The 22,606-nt window shown below is 48.9% G+C and overlaps 1 protein-coding gene across 1 annotated transcript in view; it reads left to right on the top strand.

The window, feature by feature from the left end:
* UTP6 (UTP6 small subunit processome component) overlaps window positions 1-14,434 on the top strand; it is a 391,901-nt gene extending 377,467 nt beyond the window's left edge. Inside the window, exon 19 of the mRNA XM_086930881.1 lies at window positions 14,086-14,434. Within this exon, the coding sequence (XP_086787007.1) occupies window positions 14,086-14,243 (158 nt within the window). The 3' untranslated portion in view covers window positions 14,244-14,434. The remainder of the gene's footprint in view (window positions 1-14,085) is intronic.
* Window positions 14,435-22,606: the final 8,172 nt, after the last annotated feature.

Raw genomic sequence — 22,606 nt, 5'->3', positions numbered from 1 at the left:
ATGCAGAAGAAACTCCACCCGCGCTTCCCCTACCACCAAACAGTGACTTCCCTCCACTACTCCCTGATCATTCTACTCCTGTCGGGGGACGACTAACACAGTTCCTACCTGTCTGGAGTTCAATCACAACAGACAAGTGAGTAAGACTAATTATCCAGTATGGTTACTGCCTGGAACTCACCTCTACCCCGCCCCCAAACATTCCTCCCAGACAACGTCCAATGTCCATGGAACATCTAACACTTCTCAAACAAGAAGTTCTATCTTTATTACAAAAACATGCAATAGAATCAGTCCCCCCAGCTCACCAAGGAACAGGGGTTTACTCCCTCTATTTTCTAATCCCAAAAAAGGATGGCTCTATCAGGCCCATGTTGGACCTCAGACCACTAAACCTCTAAATTCAGTCAGACCACTTCCACATGGTCACTCTTCAACAGGTGCTTCCACTACTTCAACAGGGCAACTTTCCCTCCACTCTGGATTTAAAGGACGCCTACTTTCATATTCCCATTCACCCCACTCACAGGAATTATCTCAGGTTTGTGGGAGATGGTCATCACTACCAGTTCAAGGTCCTACAGCACCCAAAGTCTTCACCAAGTGTCTTGCAGTAGTTGCAACCCACTTAAGAAGACAGCACATTCATGTTTTCACTTATCTAGACGACTGGTTTATAAAAGCCAAGTCACCCAGCAGCTGTGTGCACCACACACAAAACAATCCAACTTCTATACCACTTGGGATTCACGGTAAACCTCACCAAACCCCTCTTCCAACCGTCCAACATACAACAATATCTAGGGACTACAATAGACACTTCAAAAGCTCTAGCATACCCAAATCCAATGAGGATAAAGTGCCATAAAAGCTCTAATACAAAAATTTCAACCTCAACTCTCACTACCAGCTCAAGTATTCATGCAGTTAATTGGGATGATGGCCTCTTGCATTTTCATCGTCCCTTATGCAAGACTCCAAATACGTCCCTTACAGGAGTGTTTGGCACGTCAGTGGAACCAGGCTCACAGTTAGCTAACAGATCTGGTGTTGGTAGACGACCGCACCCTTCGCTCTCTGCAGTGGAGGAACACACAAAACCTTTCCAAAGGGCGGCCGTTTCTCGACCCAGTTCTACAGATAGTGCTAATAACAGACGCATCGCACACTGGCTGGGGAGCTCATCTTCAAACACATACCATTTAAGGCATGTGGACCCCTCAACAAAAAAATTCGTCATAAATCAAATTGCGGATCTACTCCGTCACTAACAGCAGCAGATCCACGAATGGGAACTTCACCCTCAAGTTCTACTTCCATTCTTGCAAATGTGGGGCCACCCAGAAATAGATCTGTTCACCACACACCAAAACGCAAAATGTTCAAGCTTCGCATCCAGGTATCCTCACCCATTGTCCAAAAGCAATACGCTATGGACAAACTGGTCAGGCAAATTTGCTTACGCTTTTCCACCTCTCCCACTCATTCCACTAGTGGTTCAGAAACCCAAACAGCATTCCCTCACAATGATCCTGGTTGCTCCAACATTGGCCCGACAACCATGGTTCACAACCCTCTTGGAATTATCAGTAGTTCCTCATCAAAAGCTACGCCTCTCACCCAAGCTTCTCACTCAGAACCATGGAGAGATAAGGCATCCAGATCCCAATCAACTCAACCTTGTGATCTGTCCCCTGAAGTCCTAGAGTTTGGCTAACCTTAATTTACCGCCAGACTGCATGAACATCATTAAGGAGGCTAGACGTCCTACCACTAGAGCTTGCTATGCCGCAAAGTGGAAAAGATTTGTAATTTACTGTACAAATAACAAAATCAACACACTAGATGCTTCCATTCAAGACATCGGTTACCTTTTGCATCTACAACAATGTAACCTAGCGTATACTTCCATTAGACTACATCTTGCGGCAATAGCAGCCTATCTCCAAAACAGACAACATTTGTCTTTGTTTAGGGTACCGGCTATCAAGGCATTTATGGAAGGACTTAAAAGAATAATTCCACCTAGAGTTCCACCCTCTCCAGTATGAAACCTAAATGTGATACGTACCAAACTCATGGGTCCCCCATTTGAACCTATGCATAAATGCGAATTGCAATTTCTATCATGGAAAGTAGCTTACCTAGTTGCGATCACCTCTCTCAGAAGAGTCAGTGAACTCCAGGCAGTAACCATACAAGAATCATTTCTTCAAATCCATCATAACAAAGTGGTTCTCATGACTAATCCAAAATTTCTACTTGGTGTCTTTGCGTTTCACCTTAACCAGGCTGTAGAGCGCCCAGTGTTTTTCCCTCTACCAGACTCAGTAGCAGAACTTACTCTTCACACACTTGATGTAAAAAGAGCAATACTTCAGTACATTGAAAGAACAAAATCCTTTGGAAAAACTAAACAACTTTTTGTGGATTTCTCCCCACCTCATAAAGGCAATCCTATCTCAAAAACAGGGATTGCAAGGTGGATTGTTAAATGTATCCAAATATGCTATGCGAAAGCCAAACGCACCTTGACCATTCTCCCAAAGGCTCACTCCACACGTAAACTAGGGGCATATATGGCATTCATAGTGAATATCCCATAGATGACATTTGCAAAGCAGCAACTTGGTCTACACCTCACACGTTCACAAAACACTTGTGTAGATGTGCAAGCAAAACAACTACCTAGTGTGGGCCAGGCTGTATTAAGAACACTTTTTCAAACCACTGCAACAGAAACAGGTAACCACCGCTAAGGAGTTAACCGCTGTATAGTCAATGCACAAGTAAACGATCTCCTGCTCATATGCCTCAAACGGAAAATGCTACTTACCAATATACATCTGTTCTTGGCATGTAGAGGTGTAGATTTGTATACGCCCACCCGCCTTCCCGGATATTTCTATCTTTTTCTATTTGTTCCTAAGTCCATCACAACCCTACATGGCAAAACAATCTGAAGATTGAGTCGATGCCCATGCGCACTATCGTCCTAAGGAGGAGTCACCTACCTCGTGACTACAAAAGAAGTCTTTAAAGAAAAAAACACTGTGCAAACATCCGAGCCCAACACCAGATGGCGATCTATGCACAAGTATACGTATCTACAGCTCTACATGCCAAGAACAGATGCATACTGGTAAGTAGCATTTTCCTTCTTCCAATGCTGTCCTGGAACCGCACTTCAGGCACGTGCTCCATGTTTCCTTTTCCACAGCCTGTCTGCCTGAAGACTGGAAGAAAGCAATCGTACTTCCTATGAAGAAAAAACCCAGTGTGAGCCAGGACATCCTAGAGAATTTACGACCGATATCTCTGCTACCCTATCTTGCTAAAGTTGCAGAGAAAATAGCCAACACTCAACTCATGGCTCACATCGAATCTCAAAATGCTCTACATAGCTCTCAGTCTGGTTTCAGGTCGGGCTACTCTACCGAGACAGCGCTCCTGAGAGCAACCAAAACCTTACGGGAAGGAGCAGATGAGGGTAAGACCATGGCACTCATTATGCTTGACCTAAGTGCCGCGTTTGACACTGTAGCACACTCCATCTTGCTACAGTGTCTAAACAAAGCTGGGGTCACCAGGGAGGCATTGGGTTGGCTGAAAGCTTTTCTAACCAACCGGTGCTTTCAGGTTCAGAGAGGCAATTATCTCTGACACCATAGCTCTAGAACAGGGGGTACCTCAGGGCTCTGCCCTGAGCCCCACCCTGTTCAATCTATATATGGCCCCGTTGGCAGGGGTGGTTAATCGTAGGGCGTAGAGCTAGTCTCTTACGCCGACGATACTCAATTGCTGATCTCCCTGTCCCAAGACCCCTCCTTGGCTGCTGTAAACATCAAAACCTGTATGAGCGATCTTGCAGATTGGATGACCCAACACTGCCTTAAACTCAACGGCTCTAAAACTGAGGTGTTAATAGGAGGTAAGGACACTAGCTGGACCAAAGACTGGTGGCCACCCTGTCTGGGACCGTTACCCACTCCTGGCAGGGAACCAAAGAACCTAGGTGTCTGGGTGGACACTAAACTTTCATTTGACAGCCATGTAAATAAATTGTAGGGAAGTGCTTTGGGGTCATGAAAACTCTCAACCGCACCCTGGACCTCCCCCCTTGGAAGCCAGGCGCACCATGACTCAGGCCCTAGTATCCTCCCGTATGGACTATGGCAACGTGCTTCTTCTGGGAACTTCGGAAAAGAATGTCAGGAGACTGCAGGTGCTTCAAAACTCTGCAGCGCGGCTAGTGCTGAGACTACCCAGAAGAGCTGCTTCCAAACCAACCCTGGCAACCCTACACTGGCTGCCTATAAAGAAGAGAATTCTATTCAAAGCACTCCTCATGTGCTATAGAATCATCACTCATAAAGCACCATCCTACTTGTCTGACCTAGCCGTTCCTTACGAGCCGAACAGAGCCCTACGCTCGATGGGAACTGGCCTTCTAAAGATCCCCCGTATAAAAAAATCTAGAATGGGAGGTCGCTCTTTCCGCTCACTGGCAGCCTGCAAATGGAACTCCCTTCCCACCTATATTAGGCTAGCAAACAACGAAGCCACTTTCAGAAAATTGTTAAAAACCTACCTTTTTGCCCTTTAGGTCCTCTCCCTCTAACTGCTCTCTGACCCTTCTCCACAGCGCGGGGATACGCCGGAAGGCGTCACCAGTCGCTTTATAAACCCCTTTATTAATATTATTATTATTAATGCTACCTAGCATATACGACAATGGCAGAGAGGCATTTAAAGAGCCAGCTACATCCAAGGCAATAACGCCATGGGTGGAAAAGGGCAGTTTGTCACCCAAGGATCCACCCTACGTCAGGGGGAACATTCCAGCTGATTCCCTCATTGTGGCAACGGTAGGAAGAGAGCAAACACCCACACGTCTACGGGCCACCCCCGGACAAGGAGAGTAAGAGAGGAGACACGGTGGGGAGAAAAATGGAAAAACAGCTGCAACGGATAGCCAACTCGAATGCCTTGTTAAACACGTACACTCACCAACAGTGGTGTGCAATGGAGGGGCTCGAGCACCTGCCAGAAGAGTGCAAAAATAAGGCACGTGTAATGTTACAGTAGGGCAAGACAATTGCCTGAAATCTACACTAGACAACTCTACACGGCCACCACGTTAGGCAGACATGCTTGGCTGAGAATCTCAGGATTCAAACAGGCGGCCAGTCACCTATGTTCAACATGCCCTTATCAGGGCACAGTCTATTTGAAGAGGAAGTAGACAAAGTGCTTCAGCGCATGAGAAAGGACACGGAAACCTTCAAGGCTCTGAGTCCTGCAATATAAAGCAACATTCCGAGGAGGCATGACCCAGAGTAAAAGAACAACCTCAAGAAGAGTCATACAACCACACACGACTCGCACAACCTTCAGTCACCAGCGGAGTGAGACCACCACTCCCCCACAAATGTCAGTCTGGCTCAAGCTCCAATCAGCCCTTTCACAGCCAAGGAAGAGGAGGGAAACCGCATAAGCAAGTGGCTGCTTGCAAAGAATCCTCCTACACAAGTCAATAGTAGAATGAAGAATCAAAGGATTCCTGAAGGAATGAGAGAATACCACCTCTGACAAGTGTTACGAAATAGTATAAAATATGGCTACTACATAGAGTTAACAAAGTAACCTCCAGCAACACTACCAAGAGTGTAAAAATAGACTAACAAAGACTACTAAAACAGTAAGTAGAAAACTTGTTAAGCAAACGAGCTAAAGAGATAGTACCCCTGAATCAAAGACTTAAGAAGTGTAACCAAACTATCTTCTGGTACCACACACACGTTAATACCAATACTAGACCTAAGGTCATTAAACAAGTCTAAAAATATGCTAAAATTTAAAATTATAGATCTGCAAGAAGTCAACCCTCTGATATGGGAAGTAGACTATATGGCAACCATAGATTTCAACAATGCCTACCTACACATACCAGTAAACAAACACAAAAAAATCCTAAGGTTGGTGAATAAGACTGACTACCAATTCAAAGTACTACCATTCAGGATAAAATCCGTTCCACAAGTGTTCACAAAAGGCTTATCTGTGGTCGGAGCACACCTCAGATGAAAGGAAATACACATCTACTTGGACTGGCATGTGAAAGCGAAGAAAAGCAACCAATGCAGGAAGAATATCAACAAGGTCATACAGACCCTACATACTCTAGGTTACTCCATCAATTACGAAGACATTCCTGGGGGCGATCTTGAACTCATAGACCATGAAGGCAAGACCAGTGGACTAAAGAGTCAAAGTGATCATAGAGCAGAGCTGACTCTACCAGAAGGGACACGTCGGACGATGAGGACAGTGTGGAAAACGATGGGCATGATGGCCTCTTGCATTCCCCTAGTGCCACGCTCAAGAATACACATGAGACCAATACAGGAATGGGTTCAACAACAATGGTCACAGTCAACCGGGAGTTGGGACAATAAGGTTGTTAGTGGGGAAACCATTCAAACCTCAAACTCCCCCGTGACCATCACAACGGTTGCATCCCACATAGGATGAGAAGAAACTGATCTCAGCGAGTCAGGGGGGGGCTTATATGGACTCAGTTGACGTCAATTCTGAGAGACGACGTCGCTGCTGAGTCGTTAGACACCCTCTACCGACGTGCCGAGGTACTGCTGGAAAGATTTCCGGATCCAGCCTGGCAACTGAGGAGGATTCTAAGGGCCTTATTATAAGGTTAGCGTTGCGGGAGCAGGACCTGAGTAGGAGCCGCCCTCCGGATCAGGAGTTTTCTCCTGTCTGGCGTGCCGTTCTTTGGCGTTCTCAGGGTGGTGCCTATGAAATGGGCACCGCAATAGGAACGTCAAAGGCATTACCTGCACAGCATGGACTGCTGCAGTCCATGCTGGGTAGGTGCCCGTGTGCATACATACAGGGGTACATCCAAATGGTGCGAGGAACAGAGGGTCCCTATAGCCCTTTGTTTCTTCACCATCATGAAAAGTGTGGCCTGATCAAACTAGTAATGTGCTTGGCAGGCAGCAGCAGCCCCGCCATGTACATTGCGGCATCAGGACCTCTGCACAACCACCAGGGAATGGCGGTTGTGGTGGCCCCTGGGCAGCCGACTGACCTAGTCGTAATAGGGCGGTTGGGAGACTGCCAACGTAAGTCTGGCGGTGGGTGTACCGCCAGACTCATAAAAAGGCCCTAAAATAAGGAAGCTGTTTTTAGATCTGGTCTCTCCCAGATAACGCGCCACAGAAGGTAAGTAACTAGTTCTAAAAAAAAAAAGAATATATTTAAATAGTATATTAGTATTAGGGAGATATGACATCAGTGGAAACCAGCAATAGCTACACAGGATACTGCCGGAGAATAATACTGTTGCGTAGAACCTCAAGAAAAGGTGTTCCAAAATGCTCTTCAGTAGGCCTTTTGGATTACTAAATATGTGCCTGCCAGTATGCCTAACTTATTGCTCGCTCCAAAAAGTGTGATTTAATAGTGTACTTTAAAGATTACTAATTGCAAAAATGTTTGGCTTGTGCTGATATAATTTTTTTATCTGAAATATTTTTTTATTTGCGAAAACCAGTATGGGTTGAATTTAATTAACGGTCCAGACATCCACGCAATGCTTGTTGTGTATATACATTCATAGCACATTAAGTGCCATATATATGTTTTTTAATCAACACTAGAATCTAGTGACTTTACTTTGAGAATTTGCATATTCTCATAAAGCAGGTCTTTCTTCTTCTGTCATTCCTTTTGGGCTTGAATAATCAACCTAGGAGCACATTTCTGTAGTAGAACTTCAGGTTGTGGACATGTAAAATATATTTGCATGGTGTTTTATATGCTTTGGTCCAAACTTCATGACCAGATTCTGATCATAGTCTTGTTTGTGTTAATATCTGGGGGCTATTTCCGGAGAGTCTTCAGATCATTATGAATTTAGATAACTATTTGTAGCATCTGTAGAGTGCGACCCTGCTTTAGTCTATACATTCATGTGTGAATTTGTGTAATCAGTTATCATTTAAACATTTCAAAGAAAATCATGAATGCCACTATTAGCGGTCTATACATGAATTTGTTAATATAGATATACAATATATGTGATTTAATAATTACTTAGAATGTACTCGTGAAGAAAAGGTTCCACTTTGGAACCTTCCAGCTATTCTAACATGTGAAATTTAAATTGACAATAAGCATTGAAACTGGTGACCATGATAACTCCTGTATCTGAAAGAGACACGTTAGTGATAGATTCCTTACCTTAGAATATCCCCAGGCGTCAGACTGGATCCGGAAACTTTTGCGTAGCAATACCCCTGCGCGCCGGTAGGCGTCGTCTGCGGCTCCGCGTCCGTCGTCGGCGTCGTGAGCGCCGGGATGACGTCGTCGGAGTACTTAGACTGCGCGCTGACGTCAGTTCTTCTTTTTTCCGCGCCAGCTAGCGCAGATCCGGAAGAAGCTCTACCCCCAGTCAATTTTTGACAGAAATTTTTGATCCTTTTGATCTCTCTCTTTTTGTCGAATTCTCGACTATCGGTGCCAGGGATGCCCGGGTTCAAGCCTTGCTCGAAGTGCGGTCGACTCATGTCGGTCACGGACCCCCATCGCCGGTGCCTGAAGTGCTTAGGCCTCGACCACGACGATCGATCCTGCTCCGACTGCCGGGCCCTGACGTCGAAGGCTAGGCGGGAGCGGTCCCGCAAGCGTCTCGAGCTGAGGCAGTTGGCCCGCGCCGCTCCAGGTCCCGGTCCCACGGGAGGTCGAGGGACAGGTCGCGAGGTCGGAGTCATCGGAGCTCCGGAAGTGGACACCGATCGTCTGGTTCCAAGTCCTCAGGTAAGAGGCATGAGAGGTCGGAGCGACGTCATCGATCCTCCGACCCGCCCCGACGCTCGCACGATGCGGCCTGGGGCTCGGGCGACACCGCCCACGCGGCTCCGCGGGAGTCTCAAGCGTCGCCGCCTGCCCCACACCTTCGGGTCCCTGGGCACGGCGCGACGCCGGAGGAGGTCGAGAGGTACCTCATGGCCATGAGGGCCCTCCCTCCTCAGTCGGTTCCCGTGGCGCCTTCGGGCCGATCGGTTCCGTCTAGAGGTCCTTCCGGGTCGGGCGCTTCGGCCCCGACGCCGTCGGGTGCTTCGGCCCCGGCGCCGCTGGCGATTTCGGTCTCGGCGCCGCAGGACCTCGCTGGATCCGGTTCCGGATCCGGGACCTCGCCGGTCGACCTTACGACCTCGCCGGCGCCGGCCCTTCAGGTGTCGTCCCCGGCAGCCGATGTGGTTGCCGCCCCCAATGTCTCCTGCGGTCCTACTCAGGCGTCGGGAGGGCGCCGCTGGGCGCCGATTCCGTCGCCCTTTGGGGATTTTTATCTCCACGAGGAGGCCCTGTCTGCTAATCCTGGTTTCCAGGACACAGGTGACGAGGAGCATTGGGAGGGGTCCGAGGACCCTCTGGCACATGATTGCCAGTCACAGCAGGACTGGACATATGAGCTTGGGGAGGCCAGTGGTATTGACACGTCGCCAGACACTGGATTTACATCGCCTCCGACTGTGGCTTCGGAGGCGGGTTCTGCTTACAGCGTAGTGTTGACGAAGGCAGCTAAGGCCTTAAACCTTCAGCTCCCCGTCGCGGCCGTGAGGACTAATCTCCTCACTGAGGTCCTCAAACCGCAGTCAGGCTCCGCGGAGCCCCTGCTGCCGTTCAATGAGGCCTTATGTGACGTTCTTCTGGGCACTTGGTCCAAGCCCGCCACAGGCCCCCCTGTGGATAGGAACGTGGCCAGACGCTACCGCCCGGCCCCGGGCGATCCATGCTTTTTGTCCACCCATCCCACCCCCGAGAGTCTGGTCATCCAGGCCTCGAACTCCCAAACCGCATTCCCGTCGGCCCCGCCCGACAGGGAATCCAAGAGATATGAACAGTTCGGGAAGAAGGTTTTCTCGTCTGTTAGCTTAGGGCTGCGGTCTGTGAATACCGCCTGTCTCTTGGGCCGCTACACCCACACTCTGTGGGACACGGTTGCGGAGGTGCTGCCTAGATGCCCGGAGGAGGTCCAGGCTAAACTCGGCCAAGCCCTTGCGGACGGCCGAGATGCAGCGCGATATTCCATCCGGTGTGGGCTGGATACCACGGACTCACTGGGCAGGGCGATGGCAACGACGGTGGCGGTTCGACGCCACGCCTGGTTGAGGTCCGCCAACTTCTCGGCCGATGTCCAGGCCACCCTCCTGGACATGCCGTTTGATGGCCGTCGCCTCTTCGGCGACAAGGCAGACCATGCGCTGGAACGTTTCAAGGACTCCAGGGCTACGGCCAAGTCCTTGGGCCTCACGGCCCCACGCCAGCAAACGGGTGCCTTTCGCTCCTTTCGTGGCCACGGAAGGGGCGCCCCACCACGTACCGCCAGCCACACACCGCAAAATGTCTAGCAGCGCGGTGGCGGACGTGGGAACCGTCGTGGCGGCGGTCGGGGCCAGCGGCGAGGCCAGTCCACACCTCCCTCAGCAGCACCTGCCTCAAAACCTTCCTAGTCCGAGTTTTCAGGCCCATGTGACGCCAGTGGGGGGCAGGGTTCGCCATCACCTCTCCCACTGGCATACAGTCACTTCGGACAGGTGGGTGCTGCAGATTGTCCGAAGGGGCTACTCCCTCCCCTTCGAGGCGCCCCCTCCATCCATGCCACCACAGTACCACCGTGTGTCGGGGGATCACTTGCAACTTCTGCAAGAGGAGGTCGCGGCCCTCTTGGCCAAGAGGGCCATCGAGCGCGTTCCTGGGCCAGAAGTAGGGTGTGGATGTTACTCCCACTACTTTCTGGTGCCCAAGAAGGGCAAAGGGGGCCTACGCCCTATCTTGGACTTGCGGAACGTCAACGGCTTCCTCCGGATGGAGAAGTTCAAGATGCTCACTTTAGCTCAGGTCCTGGCTGCCCTGGACCCGGGAGACTGGATGGTAGCGTTGGACCTGCAGGACTCCAATTTCCACATCCCCGTCCTGCCGGCCCACCGGCGTTACCTGCGGTTCACGGTAGGCCAAGAGCACTTTCAGTTTACCGTGCTCCCCTTCGGCCTTACCAGCGCCCCACGGGTGTTCACGAAGGTGATGGCGGTGGTCGCAGCTCATCTGCGCAGGCAGGGGGTATCAGTCTTCCCCTACCTCGACGACTGGTTGTTGAAGGCGGGCTCGCCCCAGACGGTCGTCAGCCACCTCCAGACTACGGCCGACCTCCTGCACCTGCTGGGGTTCTCCATCAATGTGCCGAAGTCACACCTGTGTCCCTCTCAGAAGCTCCTCTTCATCGGAGCGGTTCTCGACTCGGCGCAGTTTCGGGTTTATCCACCCGAGCAGCGGGTTCGGGATATTCAGGCTCTGGTTCCCATCTTCCAGCCGTTATCCCGAGTCTCGGTCAGGTTGACGCTACGGCTTCTGGGACTGATGGCCTCCTGCATCCTTCTGGTGCGTCGCGCCAGGTGGCGGATGCGGGCTCTGCAGTGGGGCCTGAACTTTCAGTGGGCCCAGCATCAGGGCAACCTGTCCGATCATGTCCTGATCTCGGAGGGCACTGCGAGACAACTGCAGTGGTGGCTCACGGACCGCGACTGGGTCAGTGGCAGATCCCTCTCCCTACCCCACCCGGAGCACGTAGTTGTGACGGACATGTCCCTCCAGGGCTGGGGGGCCACATGGGAGAGGTGGAGATCAGAGGCCTCTGGTCTCCGGCGGAGTCCCGGCTCCATATCAACTTGCTGGAGCTTCGGGCGATTCGTCTAGCACTGAAAGCATTCCTCCCCTCTGTCCGGGGACGTGTAGTGCAAGTGTTCACCGACAACACCACCGCCATGTGGTACTGCAACAAACAGGGCGGGGTGGGGTCGTGGACCCTTTGCCAGGAGGCTCTGCGCCTATGGCAATGGCTGGAACATCAGGGCGTGACCCTGGTGGTTCAACACCTGGCAGGCTCTCTGAATGCCAGGGCGGACGAACTCAGCCGTCGGTGCATGATGGATCACGAATGGCGTCTGAACTCGGACGTGGCGCAAGGTCTCTTTCAGCAGTGGGGAGAGCCTTGGTTAGATCTATTCGCCACAGAAGAGAACGCGCAATGTCATCAGTTCTGCGCGTTGGAAGTTCCAAGGCGGCACTCGCTCGGAGACACTTTTCGTCGCGAGTGGAGCTGCGGTCTGTTGTACGCCTTTCCGCCTATACCACTTCTGCCCAGAGTGCTGAAGAAGATCAGGCGCGACCGGGCCCAGGTTATCCTTGTGGCTCCGGACTGGGCACGAAGATACTGGTATCCCGAGCTACTCAGCGTGTCAGTCGATCCCCCGATTCGTCTGCCTCTTCGGGAGGACCTTCTGTCGCAGCAGCAGGGGACGGTCCTGCACCCGAACCTGTCCAGTCTCCACCTACAAGCTTGGAGATTGAGCGGCGGCAGTTGAGGCCATTTGACTTGCCTCCTGAAGTTTGTGATATCATTCTGGCAGCCAGGCGTCCCTCCACAAAGTCGGTATATGCCTGCAGGTGGAACAGATTTGTGGCATGGTGCACAGCAAAGGCTGTGGATCCTCTCTCTGCACCCCTTTCGGAAGTGCTGCTCTTTCTTCTTTCCCTTGCCCAGCAGGGCTCTGCTCTGGGCACTCTTAAAGGGTACCTTTCTGCTCTATCCGCCTTCTTGAGGCTACCAGATCAGCCTTCTTTATTCAAGTCCCCCATTGTAAGTAGATTCCTGAAGGGCATCACGCACATGTTCCCTCCTGTTCCCTTCGTGATGCCCCAGTGGGACTTGAATCTTGTTCTCACTTATCTGATGTGTGCTCCCTTTGAGCCACTCCATAACTGTCCTCTCCGTCTTCTCACGTTGAAAACTGCCTTCCTGGTTGCCATCACCTCTGCCAGGAGAGTGAGTGAGCTCCAGGCTCTTTCTTCTTCTCCACCTTTCCTGTCTGTTCATCCTGACAAGGTGGTGTTACATACACGACCTTCCTTTCTGCCCAAGGTTGTCACGGCCTTCAACATCGGGCAGTCCATCACTTTGCCCACCTTCTTTCCGTCTCCGCATCCCTCGAAAGAGGAAGAGAGGCTCCACCGTCTGGATCCAAAACGTGCGCTCTCCTACTACTTAGATCGCACACGCCAATTCCGGGTGGATGACCAACTCTTCGTTGGTTACGTGGGCGCGAAGAAGGGAAAGGCTGTACACAAGAGGACCATCTCTAGGTGGATCATCTTGTGTATTCAAGCATGTTACTCCATGGCGAGGAAGGAGCCCCCGGCTGGGTTGCAGGCTCACTCCACTCGGGCCACGGCGACTACAACTGCCCTGGGCCGAGGAGTCCCCCTACAGGACATTTGCCAGGCAGCTACGTGGGCCTCGCTGCACACGTTTGCAAGACACTACTGCCTGGACAGTCAAGTCCGGAGGGATGGCTTCTTTGGCCATTCCGTCCTCCAGGACTTTCTGGTGTGATATTGGTTCGCAGACCCACCACCGGGGTTGGTATTGCTGGGGTATCTATTCTAAGGTAAGGAATCTATCACTAACGTGTCTCTTTCAGATGCACAAGTTACTACTTGTGTAACGATATATCTGTAAGAGACATTAGTTAGTGATAGATTCCTTACCGACCCACCCATCCTCCCCGTTCTGCGAACCGATATCTAGGGTTAAGGTCATCCCCTTTCAGGGCCCTAGTTTCATGGCACCAGTGTTAGTTCTATCATGGCTCTGCGTATCTGGCGCGGAAAAGCTGTGTGTCAGAACTGACGTCAGCGCGCATGGGCGCCGTCTAAGTACTCCGACGACGTCATCCCGGCGCTCACGACGCCGACGACGGACGCTGAGCCGCAGACGACGCCTACCGGCGCGCAGGGGTATTGCTACGCAAAAGTTTCCGGATCCAGTCTGACGCCTGGGGATATTCTAAGGTAAGGAATCTATCACTAACTAATGTCTCTTACAGATATATCTTTACACAAGTAGTAACTTGTGCTTCTGTCTTCGAACAGATGACAGTACATATATATTTTTTTTTTAACAAAGATAAGATGTTAACCACTTCTGTTTTGTTTTGACAATAGATCTCTGGATCGAATACATCAGGGAAGAGTTAAGCCATCCCCACGGCAAACCGGAAAACTGTGGTCAAATTCACTGGAGAGCCATGCAATGCCTGCAAGGAGAGCATGTTGAAGACTTTGTGTCTAAATATACGTTGCTTCAAACTGGGCATTTATAGAAAGATCCATTAATATGTGCTCTGTACATAGTTAGCACAGTTTTAGAAATGTGTATTTTCAGATGTTTTCAAGCGTATTAAGAATTATGTATTCAAATTTTATGCATACACAATTGTAAATAATGTGCTGACAACATTTCTGCTGACACTCCTATCAGTCTGAAATAAAATTGCTATTTTGTGATCATAAAGCATGACTTCTAAAATCATTATATATAAAGCCTTTAAAAATGTCCCTTGTGCATGTTACTAAATCAGTTGCACATGTTTCTCTATCTGTTAACCAATAGATTGCTTCAGTGATATAGTAACATGCATACAACCTAAGTAATTCAAAGTTTAAATATGCTACTGATTTTTACCAACAAATATGTTTTTTCTATTCTCTGTTGGCCTCTCAATATGAACCCGAAAAGTGCCTTGCTGCATTGAAATTCTTAACTGAAGACTAAATAAATCAACATTAGTTTTCCAGCTTTGGGTTTTCTAGAAATAAACCTGTTCCCCCGTCCTGGAAAGGAGCCCGTTCAAAAGGTGCGCCCAATGCCACTCCAAGTTCCCGCATACTGACAAACACTCAGTATGCAACAAGTGCCTATCACCAGACCACAAGGAAGAAACCTGCCCAGCCTGTGCCCAATTCCGTTAGAAAAAAACCATCCGGATTCGACGGGCCGCTAGGCAAGAGATGCAGCGACAGGCACCGGAACCAGACAACATCTTCGATGATGAACAGGAACATCCAGAAGCGGCAGATTCGGACCTAGAGATCGTCACCGTCGAGGACCACTCAGACTCCGATGACGAGATCCCACCGGGGCAAAGCGTGAGTACACTGCCCCCGACACCGATTATCCCGTTACTGAAGGCTCCGGTCGAGGCATCACCTAAAGGCCTTAGCCAAGATCCAAAGAAACATTCAGGAGCCCCACCGTCCGGCTCGGCTCCGAAATCAAAGACTAAGCCTTCAGAGACGCCAGGTCCAAGTAACGTTATCCCTAAAAAGGTTCTAGAACCCAGAAAGATCGTCGACCTGAAAGGCGTCGAACCGAAGAAAACCGTACAGCCTAAGGGCGTCGACCCGAAGAAGGCCATCGAGCCAAAGGGCGCCGAACCAAAGAAGGCCGTCGAGCCAAAAAGCGCCGAGCCAAAGAAGGCCGTCGAGCCAAAGAAGGCCGCTGACCCGAAGGCCGCCGACCCGAAGAAGGCAGTTGACCCAAATAAGGCCGCGCTGCCGAAGGTCGTCGAACCGAAGAAGGTTGCCGACGCAAAGGGCGTCGTACCGAAGCCTGTGGTCTGGCCAGAGAAGGTTATCGAACCAAAGACAAGTGCTCCGAAAACACCGGTTGATCCGAAAAAAGTAATCGACTCCACAAAAGACAGTCAACCTAAAAAACCTGTCGAGCACAGAAAGCGTATCGAACCTAAAGACCCGGTCGATCCGCAATCACTCATCGAGCCGGACAAAAGGGTAGAGCCGAGAAAGGGCAATATGGCACTGAAAGCCGTCAAACCAAAAAAGGGTATCGACCCGGAGGCAACAGTTGATCCAAAAAAGACTAAGCCAAAGAAGTCGAAGACACAGCCACGGACAGTGGAAGAAGAACTCTTCCATCCAGATCCATCAGACGATCAGGCAAAAATATATATAAACCCTGAGACTGGTAAAGTCACAATCCTACACAGGAAAAAGAGGCCATTGGACACAGACTCTCATTCCTCCATTCCTCTAAAGAAGAAGGACTTTGGGACTTCTCCCTCTAGACCCTTCATTCCTTTCTATCCTACTATGCCTACTACGCTTTTTGCTCCTTACTCTCCTTCGCACTCTGGTGACAATGAGGGCGAGACAGGGAAAGATCCTCAGCATGATTATGACTATCCAGAGGATCCTAACCCTCAAGATGAACCATGGGGAGAGCCGACTGATCCATATGACATGCATCCCATCCCTGACATCTCCTCATACCCAACAAAGCTGTCACCTACTGACGACACCATTGTCTTCAACCAGCTATTAGATAGGGCAGCGCAGTACCACAACGTAGACATGCACAATGCCCTATAGACGAAGATATTTTATTTGACACAATCCCTACTTCAGAGAAAAATGTCAGAACTCTTCCTATACTGAAAGGGATATTAAAACACACGCCAGATATATTTCAAGATACAGCCAGGGCACGCGTAATTAATCCCAGGATTGAAAAGAAATATAGAGCAGCCCCAACAGACCCTACTTATATCAGAGGTCAGTTACCATTAGATTCACTAGATGCACGCAAAAGGGCCAACTCACAGACAACAGGAGAAGCTCCACCTCCTGATAAAGAGTCCAAAATACTAGAGGCCTCGGGTAAAAGGGTAGCATCACGGCCCTCCAATTCATGGAGAATTGCAAATACACAAGCTCTACTAGCTCGTTATGACGGAGCACACTATGACCAGCTTGAAAGTTTAAAGCAACACCTGCCTGAACCTTTCAAAGCCCAAGCTAATGACCTCATACAGGAGGGAAAATGTATTACAAATGCCTCCATTAAATGTGCGCTTGACGCAGCTGACACTGCAGCCAGTTCCATTAACACTAGCGTCTTACTACGAAGACATGCATGGCTCCGTATTTCTGGCTTTAAGAACGAGGTGCAATCCACCATTCTTAACCAAGCAGTCAATCAAGACTTCCTTTTCGGACCTGCAATCGACACCATTTAATACAAAATGAAAAAGGATACAGAACCTGCAAAATCAATGGGTGCATTGCAGTTTCAACAACACAGAGGTTGCTTTTGACGCTCCTCATACAGAGCAGCTACACGGGGCAATACTTCACAGACCTCATCTGCATACAAAGGCAACACCCAAGGTTCCTTTAACAAGAACTCAAACAGAGGAGGTTATAGGGGCAACAATAACAAGGGGAGAGGACGTGGAGGCAATAACACCAGAGCCTCCACTACTGCAAAACAGTGACTTCATCACACTACCTCCAGACCACCTAACACCTGTCGGAGGCAGAATCCAACAATTCCTACCAGTCTGGAACACAATTACCACAGACAGGTGGGTGAGACAAATTATCCAGTATGGTTATTGTCTAGAACTCACTTCTACTCCACCAAACATACCACCCAGACACCTCCTATGCCCAAAGAACACATCACCCTGCTACAACAAGAGGTGAAATGCATGCTGGATAAGGGGGCCATAGAGCCAGTCCCTTTCCAGCACCAAGGGACAGGAGTATATTCACTATACTTCCTTATTCCCAAGAAGGACGGTTCCCTCAGACCAATACTGGACCTCAGACCCCTAAATCAATACATACTGTCGGAGCACTTCCATATGATCACACTACAGCAAGTGCTCCCGTTGCTCCAGCAAGGAGACTTCCTAGCAACATTGGACCTCAAGGATGGTATTTTCACATACCGATCCATCCAGCTCACAGCAAATATCTCAGGTTCACAATAGAAGATCAACACTACCAATTCAAGGTTCTCCCCTTCGGGGTAACCACGGCTCCAAGAGTGTTTACAAAATGCTTAGCGACAGTAGCTGCACATCCACGTGTTCCCATACCTAGACGATTGGCTAATACAAGCAAAATCGTACGAACAGTGTGCAAAAGACACGTCTCAAACACTTCAGCTGCTACACAGGGTAGGTTTTTCGATAAACTACCCAAAATCGTATCTACAACCATCCCACACACAACAATATCTGGGAGCTACTATAGATAACTCAGTTGCAAAGGCATGTCCAAACTCAGCGAGGATAGCCAGCATGCAGATGCTTATTCGCAAATTTCTGCCACAACACTCTTTGCCAGCTCGAGTCTTCATGCAGCTCATAGGCATGATGGCCTCCTGCATATTCATTGTCACCCATGCCAGACTTCAAATGCGTCCATTGCAATAATGCCTAGCACGGCAGTGGAACCAAGCTCAAGGACAACTAAAAGACCTAGTGTTGGTAGACAGTCGCGCTTACAACTCTCTGCAGTGGTGGAACCCACAAAACCTTTCAAAGGGACGACTGTTCCAAGAGCAAGTTCCACAACTAGTACTAACAGCGGACGCATCACTGACACCACCTACTTAAATACACAGTACAAGGGCTCTGGACAATCAAACACTATAAACTGCATATCAACCAACTAGAGTTGCTAGCAATATTCCTAGCCCTAAAAGCACTCCAAAAATACTTGTGCAGCAAGACTGTGTTGATCCAGACGGACAACATGACCGCCATGTACTATATCCAGAAACAGGGAGGAACACACTCTCCACAGCTGTCCCACTTGGCACAGAGCATATGGAAGTGGGCAATTCCAAAAGACATCTTTCTCCTGGCAGAACACCTCCCAGGGAAAGACAATCAAATAGCGGATCTGCTCAGCAGACACAGCCAATAACTACACGAATGGGAGATTCACCCCCAAGTTCTCCAGCCATTCTTCAAACTGTGGCGGCACCCAGAGATAGACCTGTTTGCCACAAACGAAAACTCAAAATATCAGTACTTTGCCGCCAGGTTCCCACATCCGTTGTCACAGGGCAATGCGATATGGATGAACTGGTCAGGCAGATTTGCGTACGCTTTTCCCCCAGCACCACTGATTCCGCTGGTGGCATGCAAACTGCGGCAACAGTCACTCACACTGCTCCTAGTTTCTCCCACATGGGCGAGACAGCCATGGTACACAACGTTCCTGGAGCTTTCAGTCGTTCCTTATCAAAGGCTGCGCCTCCCACCCCATCTTCTAACTCAGAACCATGGAGAAATCAGACACCCAGATCCCAATCAGATGAACCTAGCGATCTGGCTCCTGAAGTCTTCGAATTTGGATACCTTAACTTGCCTCAAGACTACATGAACATAATTTAAGGAAGCAAGACGACCAACTACTAGAGCATGCTATGCAGCTAAATGGAAGAGATTTGTTATTTACTGCATCAATAACCAAATCAACCCATTAGATGCTTCCACACAGAACATTATATGTTACCTACTGCATCTTCAAAGATGCAACCTAGCATACTCTTCGATAAGACTACACCTCGCTGCTATAGCAGCATACCTTCAAAACAGGTAACACCTTTCACTGTTTAGAGTACCAGCAATCAAGGCTTTTATGGAAGGTCTTAAAAGGGTGATTCCTCCAAGGCACCCACCTTCCCCAGTCTGGAACCTAAATGTAGTACTTACCAGACTTATGGGACCTCCTTTCGAACCGCTACACTCATGAGAATTGTAATTTCTAACATGGAAGGTGGCGTTCTTGATTGCCATTACCTCACTCAGGCGAGTTAGCAAGTTACAAGCACTAACAATTCAAGAACCCTTCATGAAAATGCATGCTAACAGGATAGTTCTTAGAACAAATCCAAAGTTTATGCCAAAGGTCATTTCCATATTAATCAATCAATAGAACTGCCAGTGTTCTTCCAAAATCCACAGTCAGTAGCTGAAAGAGCCCTACACACACTGGATGTAAAGAGAGCTCTGCATCATTATGTGGACAGAACGAAATCATTTAGAATAACAAAGCAATTATTTGTTGCTTTTTCACCACAACATAAGCGGAATCCCATATCAAAGTCAGGAATAGCCAGATGGATAGTTAAATGCATGCAAATATGTTATCAAGAGGCTAAACGCGCTTTAACTGTCCTACCCAAGAGCACACTCTACGCAAAAAATGGGGGCATCCATGGCTTTCCTAGGAAATATTCCCCTTGAAGACATATGTAGAGCAGCCACATGGACTACCATACACGCTTTCACAAAACACTACTGTGTAGACATGCAAGCAGAGCAGCAAGCTGCTGTAGGCCAGGCTGTCCTCAAAACTCTCTTTCAAACTGCTGCAGCTGGCGCAGGTAACCACCGCTAGAGGAGATACTGGTATCCAGTCTATGCACAGATATGAATTCAGCAGCCCACATGCCTCGAATGGAATATGCTACTTACCAGTATGCATCTGTTCTTGGCATGTAGGGCTGCTGACATTCATATCGCCTGCCCGGTGCTTGTTGCAGCTGCAGCATTATCTTTTGCATGGCCATCTCTTACTTTACTATCTCCATCTCTGCCACAATGGCGAAAAACAATCTGAGGATGGAGAAGATGCCCATGCGCACTGTAGTCCAGGAGAGGAGTCACCTATCTCGTGATACTTCGAAGACTCTTCCAGGACAACAAGGTGCAATCATCCGGACCCAATACTAGGCGACAATCTATGCACAGATATGAATGTCAGCAGCCCTATATGCCAAGAACAGATGCATACTGGTAAGTAGCATATTCCTTCCTCTCCCCCCGATGCCTCACTTCGTCCCCAAATGCCCACCCACCCCTGCCCCACCTGAGCCGAGGAAACTCACCTACCTCCTCCGGTCGCCTGGAAGCAAATTACTTCCAGGCGTCCCATTGCTTCCTCATGACGTCAGTGCCCGCGCTGTGCGCGCTGCCGTCATGAGAAAGCGTGGGTGGGGGTTGGCAGCGGAAACTCTTCCGCTGCCGCCCCCCTCTGTGGGGGCAAGATCGATGCCCGGGGGGGAGCGCCAGCGCTTCCCACAGAGGCTGTGCTCATGACGGAGCGGTTCCGTCATAAGCACAGCCCAACCGATGCTCATGACGGAACCGCTCCGTCATGAGCATCGCAGGGGTTAATATCATGCCAATAAGGCAATACAAACAGTTCATATTTTTCAATTTGCCATAACATTTATAATACATATCACTTAAAACGCAATTCATGGATATATAAGTTGTTGGTCAGAGCTGAATGAATACAAATCTATACTTCTGAACAATTCAAAGTGGCCAGCCGTTCACATACCATAGACAGGAATTTCCCTACAAGTCATGCCATTACATTTTTAAATTATGTTAATTAAATCACTAACACAGCGAACCTGTGAAATTCTAAAAACGGGGAGTTTACAAGGCATATTCACAGATAGGGCAAATGCAGCTTTCTGCCCCAACCCGATTGACCAACTTCAATTAAGGAAAGCCGGCACCTGCCCAAGCCGAACCTACAGTACCCTTCTTTCTAATGTTGGCGCTTTCTGTGTCACGCAAATTTGGTTGAGTATCCCAGCCATAGTCTGTGCCCATTAAATGAAGAAAATTGTTTCTGGCCACAGTTCCTAGAACTTTCTTTTGTCACCCGTTTTACTATTAATTTCTGCTGAAGTATTGACATACTTGCAAATCTGTCCCTATGGAAATACTCAGTGCAGTGAGTCCTTGACAAGTAGGATGTGTGCAGCCCATCAGCCTGTGTCCTTCTGCAAATAAGACTGAATTAATTGCCTCAGGGAGCCATCAGCCAACTTCGAAAGACAGTCCCAATAATTAAGAGTCTTCTGCTTATATTTTAATATTTGGTTGGTGAGACCCAGCTCTAAGCAAAGAGCGCTGTTCACTGAGCCTCTAGGCAAGCCAAGACATCATATCCAAATATTCACTTCTATAATCTGCAGCCGGCCTATGGGCTAGATGTACGAAGGTAAGTAAGTGCTTGCAAATAACAAATAGCAAATTTTTGTTATTCACGATTTGATTTGGTAATCGCAACAGCGATGTACAAATGTGTGTTTAACATATTTTGCAATTCCCACTGGGTCGTAAATGGACCTACCTCGTTAATAATATTCATGAGGTAGGTCTCGGTTTGTGAGCCATTGGAAATCTCTAAAATCACATGGGTGGGGACTTGCTGGGATCAGCAAACCACGTCTGTGATTGCTTTTCAATAAAGAAATGTTTTTAAGCTGAACCTGGGCAGCGCATGCGCTGTTCTGTGAGGCATGCTGAATTCATGAATGGACTTGAAGCTCCGCCCTCTCTCCATCCATATTTAGTACCTCACTGTCTTCTGTTGTTACCTCATATGAGGACTAGCCCTTTTACATGCGTCCTACCTCGGGAGCTTTAAATAGCAGTTCCGAGAACTATTTACTTATTTAATGTACACAGCACTCGCGGGATGCCAGCTTCAACAATGACATCTGCTTCCTAACAGACTTTTCATTAGCATTTCTTGTTTTATTTGAGGCTCATCACACTCCTTTTATTTTTTTCTATTTATTTAATTGACATATTTTTACTGTGGTAGTCACGTGGGTATGCACAGCTTGCCAAACATTTTACCACCCATCGTGTTTTAGTGACTCAGCATGATGCCCGCTTAATGGATGTCGCACTTTAACTTTTAAAAGTGCTCCATTCCCCCTCTCCCTCGCTGCATGGACGCCCGCGAAGGGCCGCTGTCTTAATTAAAGAAATCTTTCTGTTGTTTTTCTCACTCACTTGTATGATTAAACGTCAACAGTGCGGGACAGAGATAC

Source organism: Lissotriton vulgaris, chromosome 7, assembly GCF_964263255.1.
Source record: "Lissotriton vulgaris chromosome 7, aLisVul1.2, whole genome shotgun sequence".
Lineage (NCBI taxonomy): Eukaryota > Metazoa > Chordata > Amphibia > Caudata > Salamandridae > Lissotriton > Lissotriton vulgaris.
The sequence above is the reverse complement of the archived record's forward strand: the minus strand, read 5'-3'. Positions and strand labels throughout refer to the sequence as shown.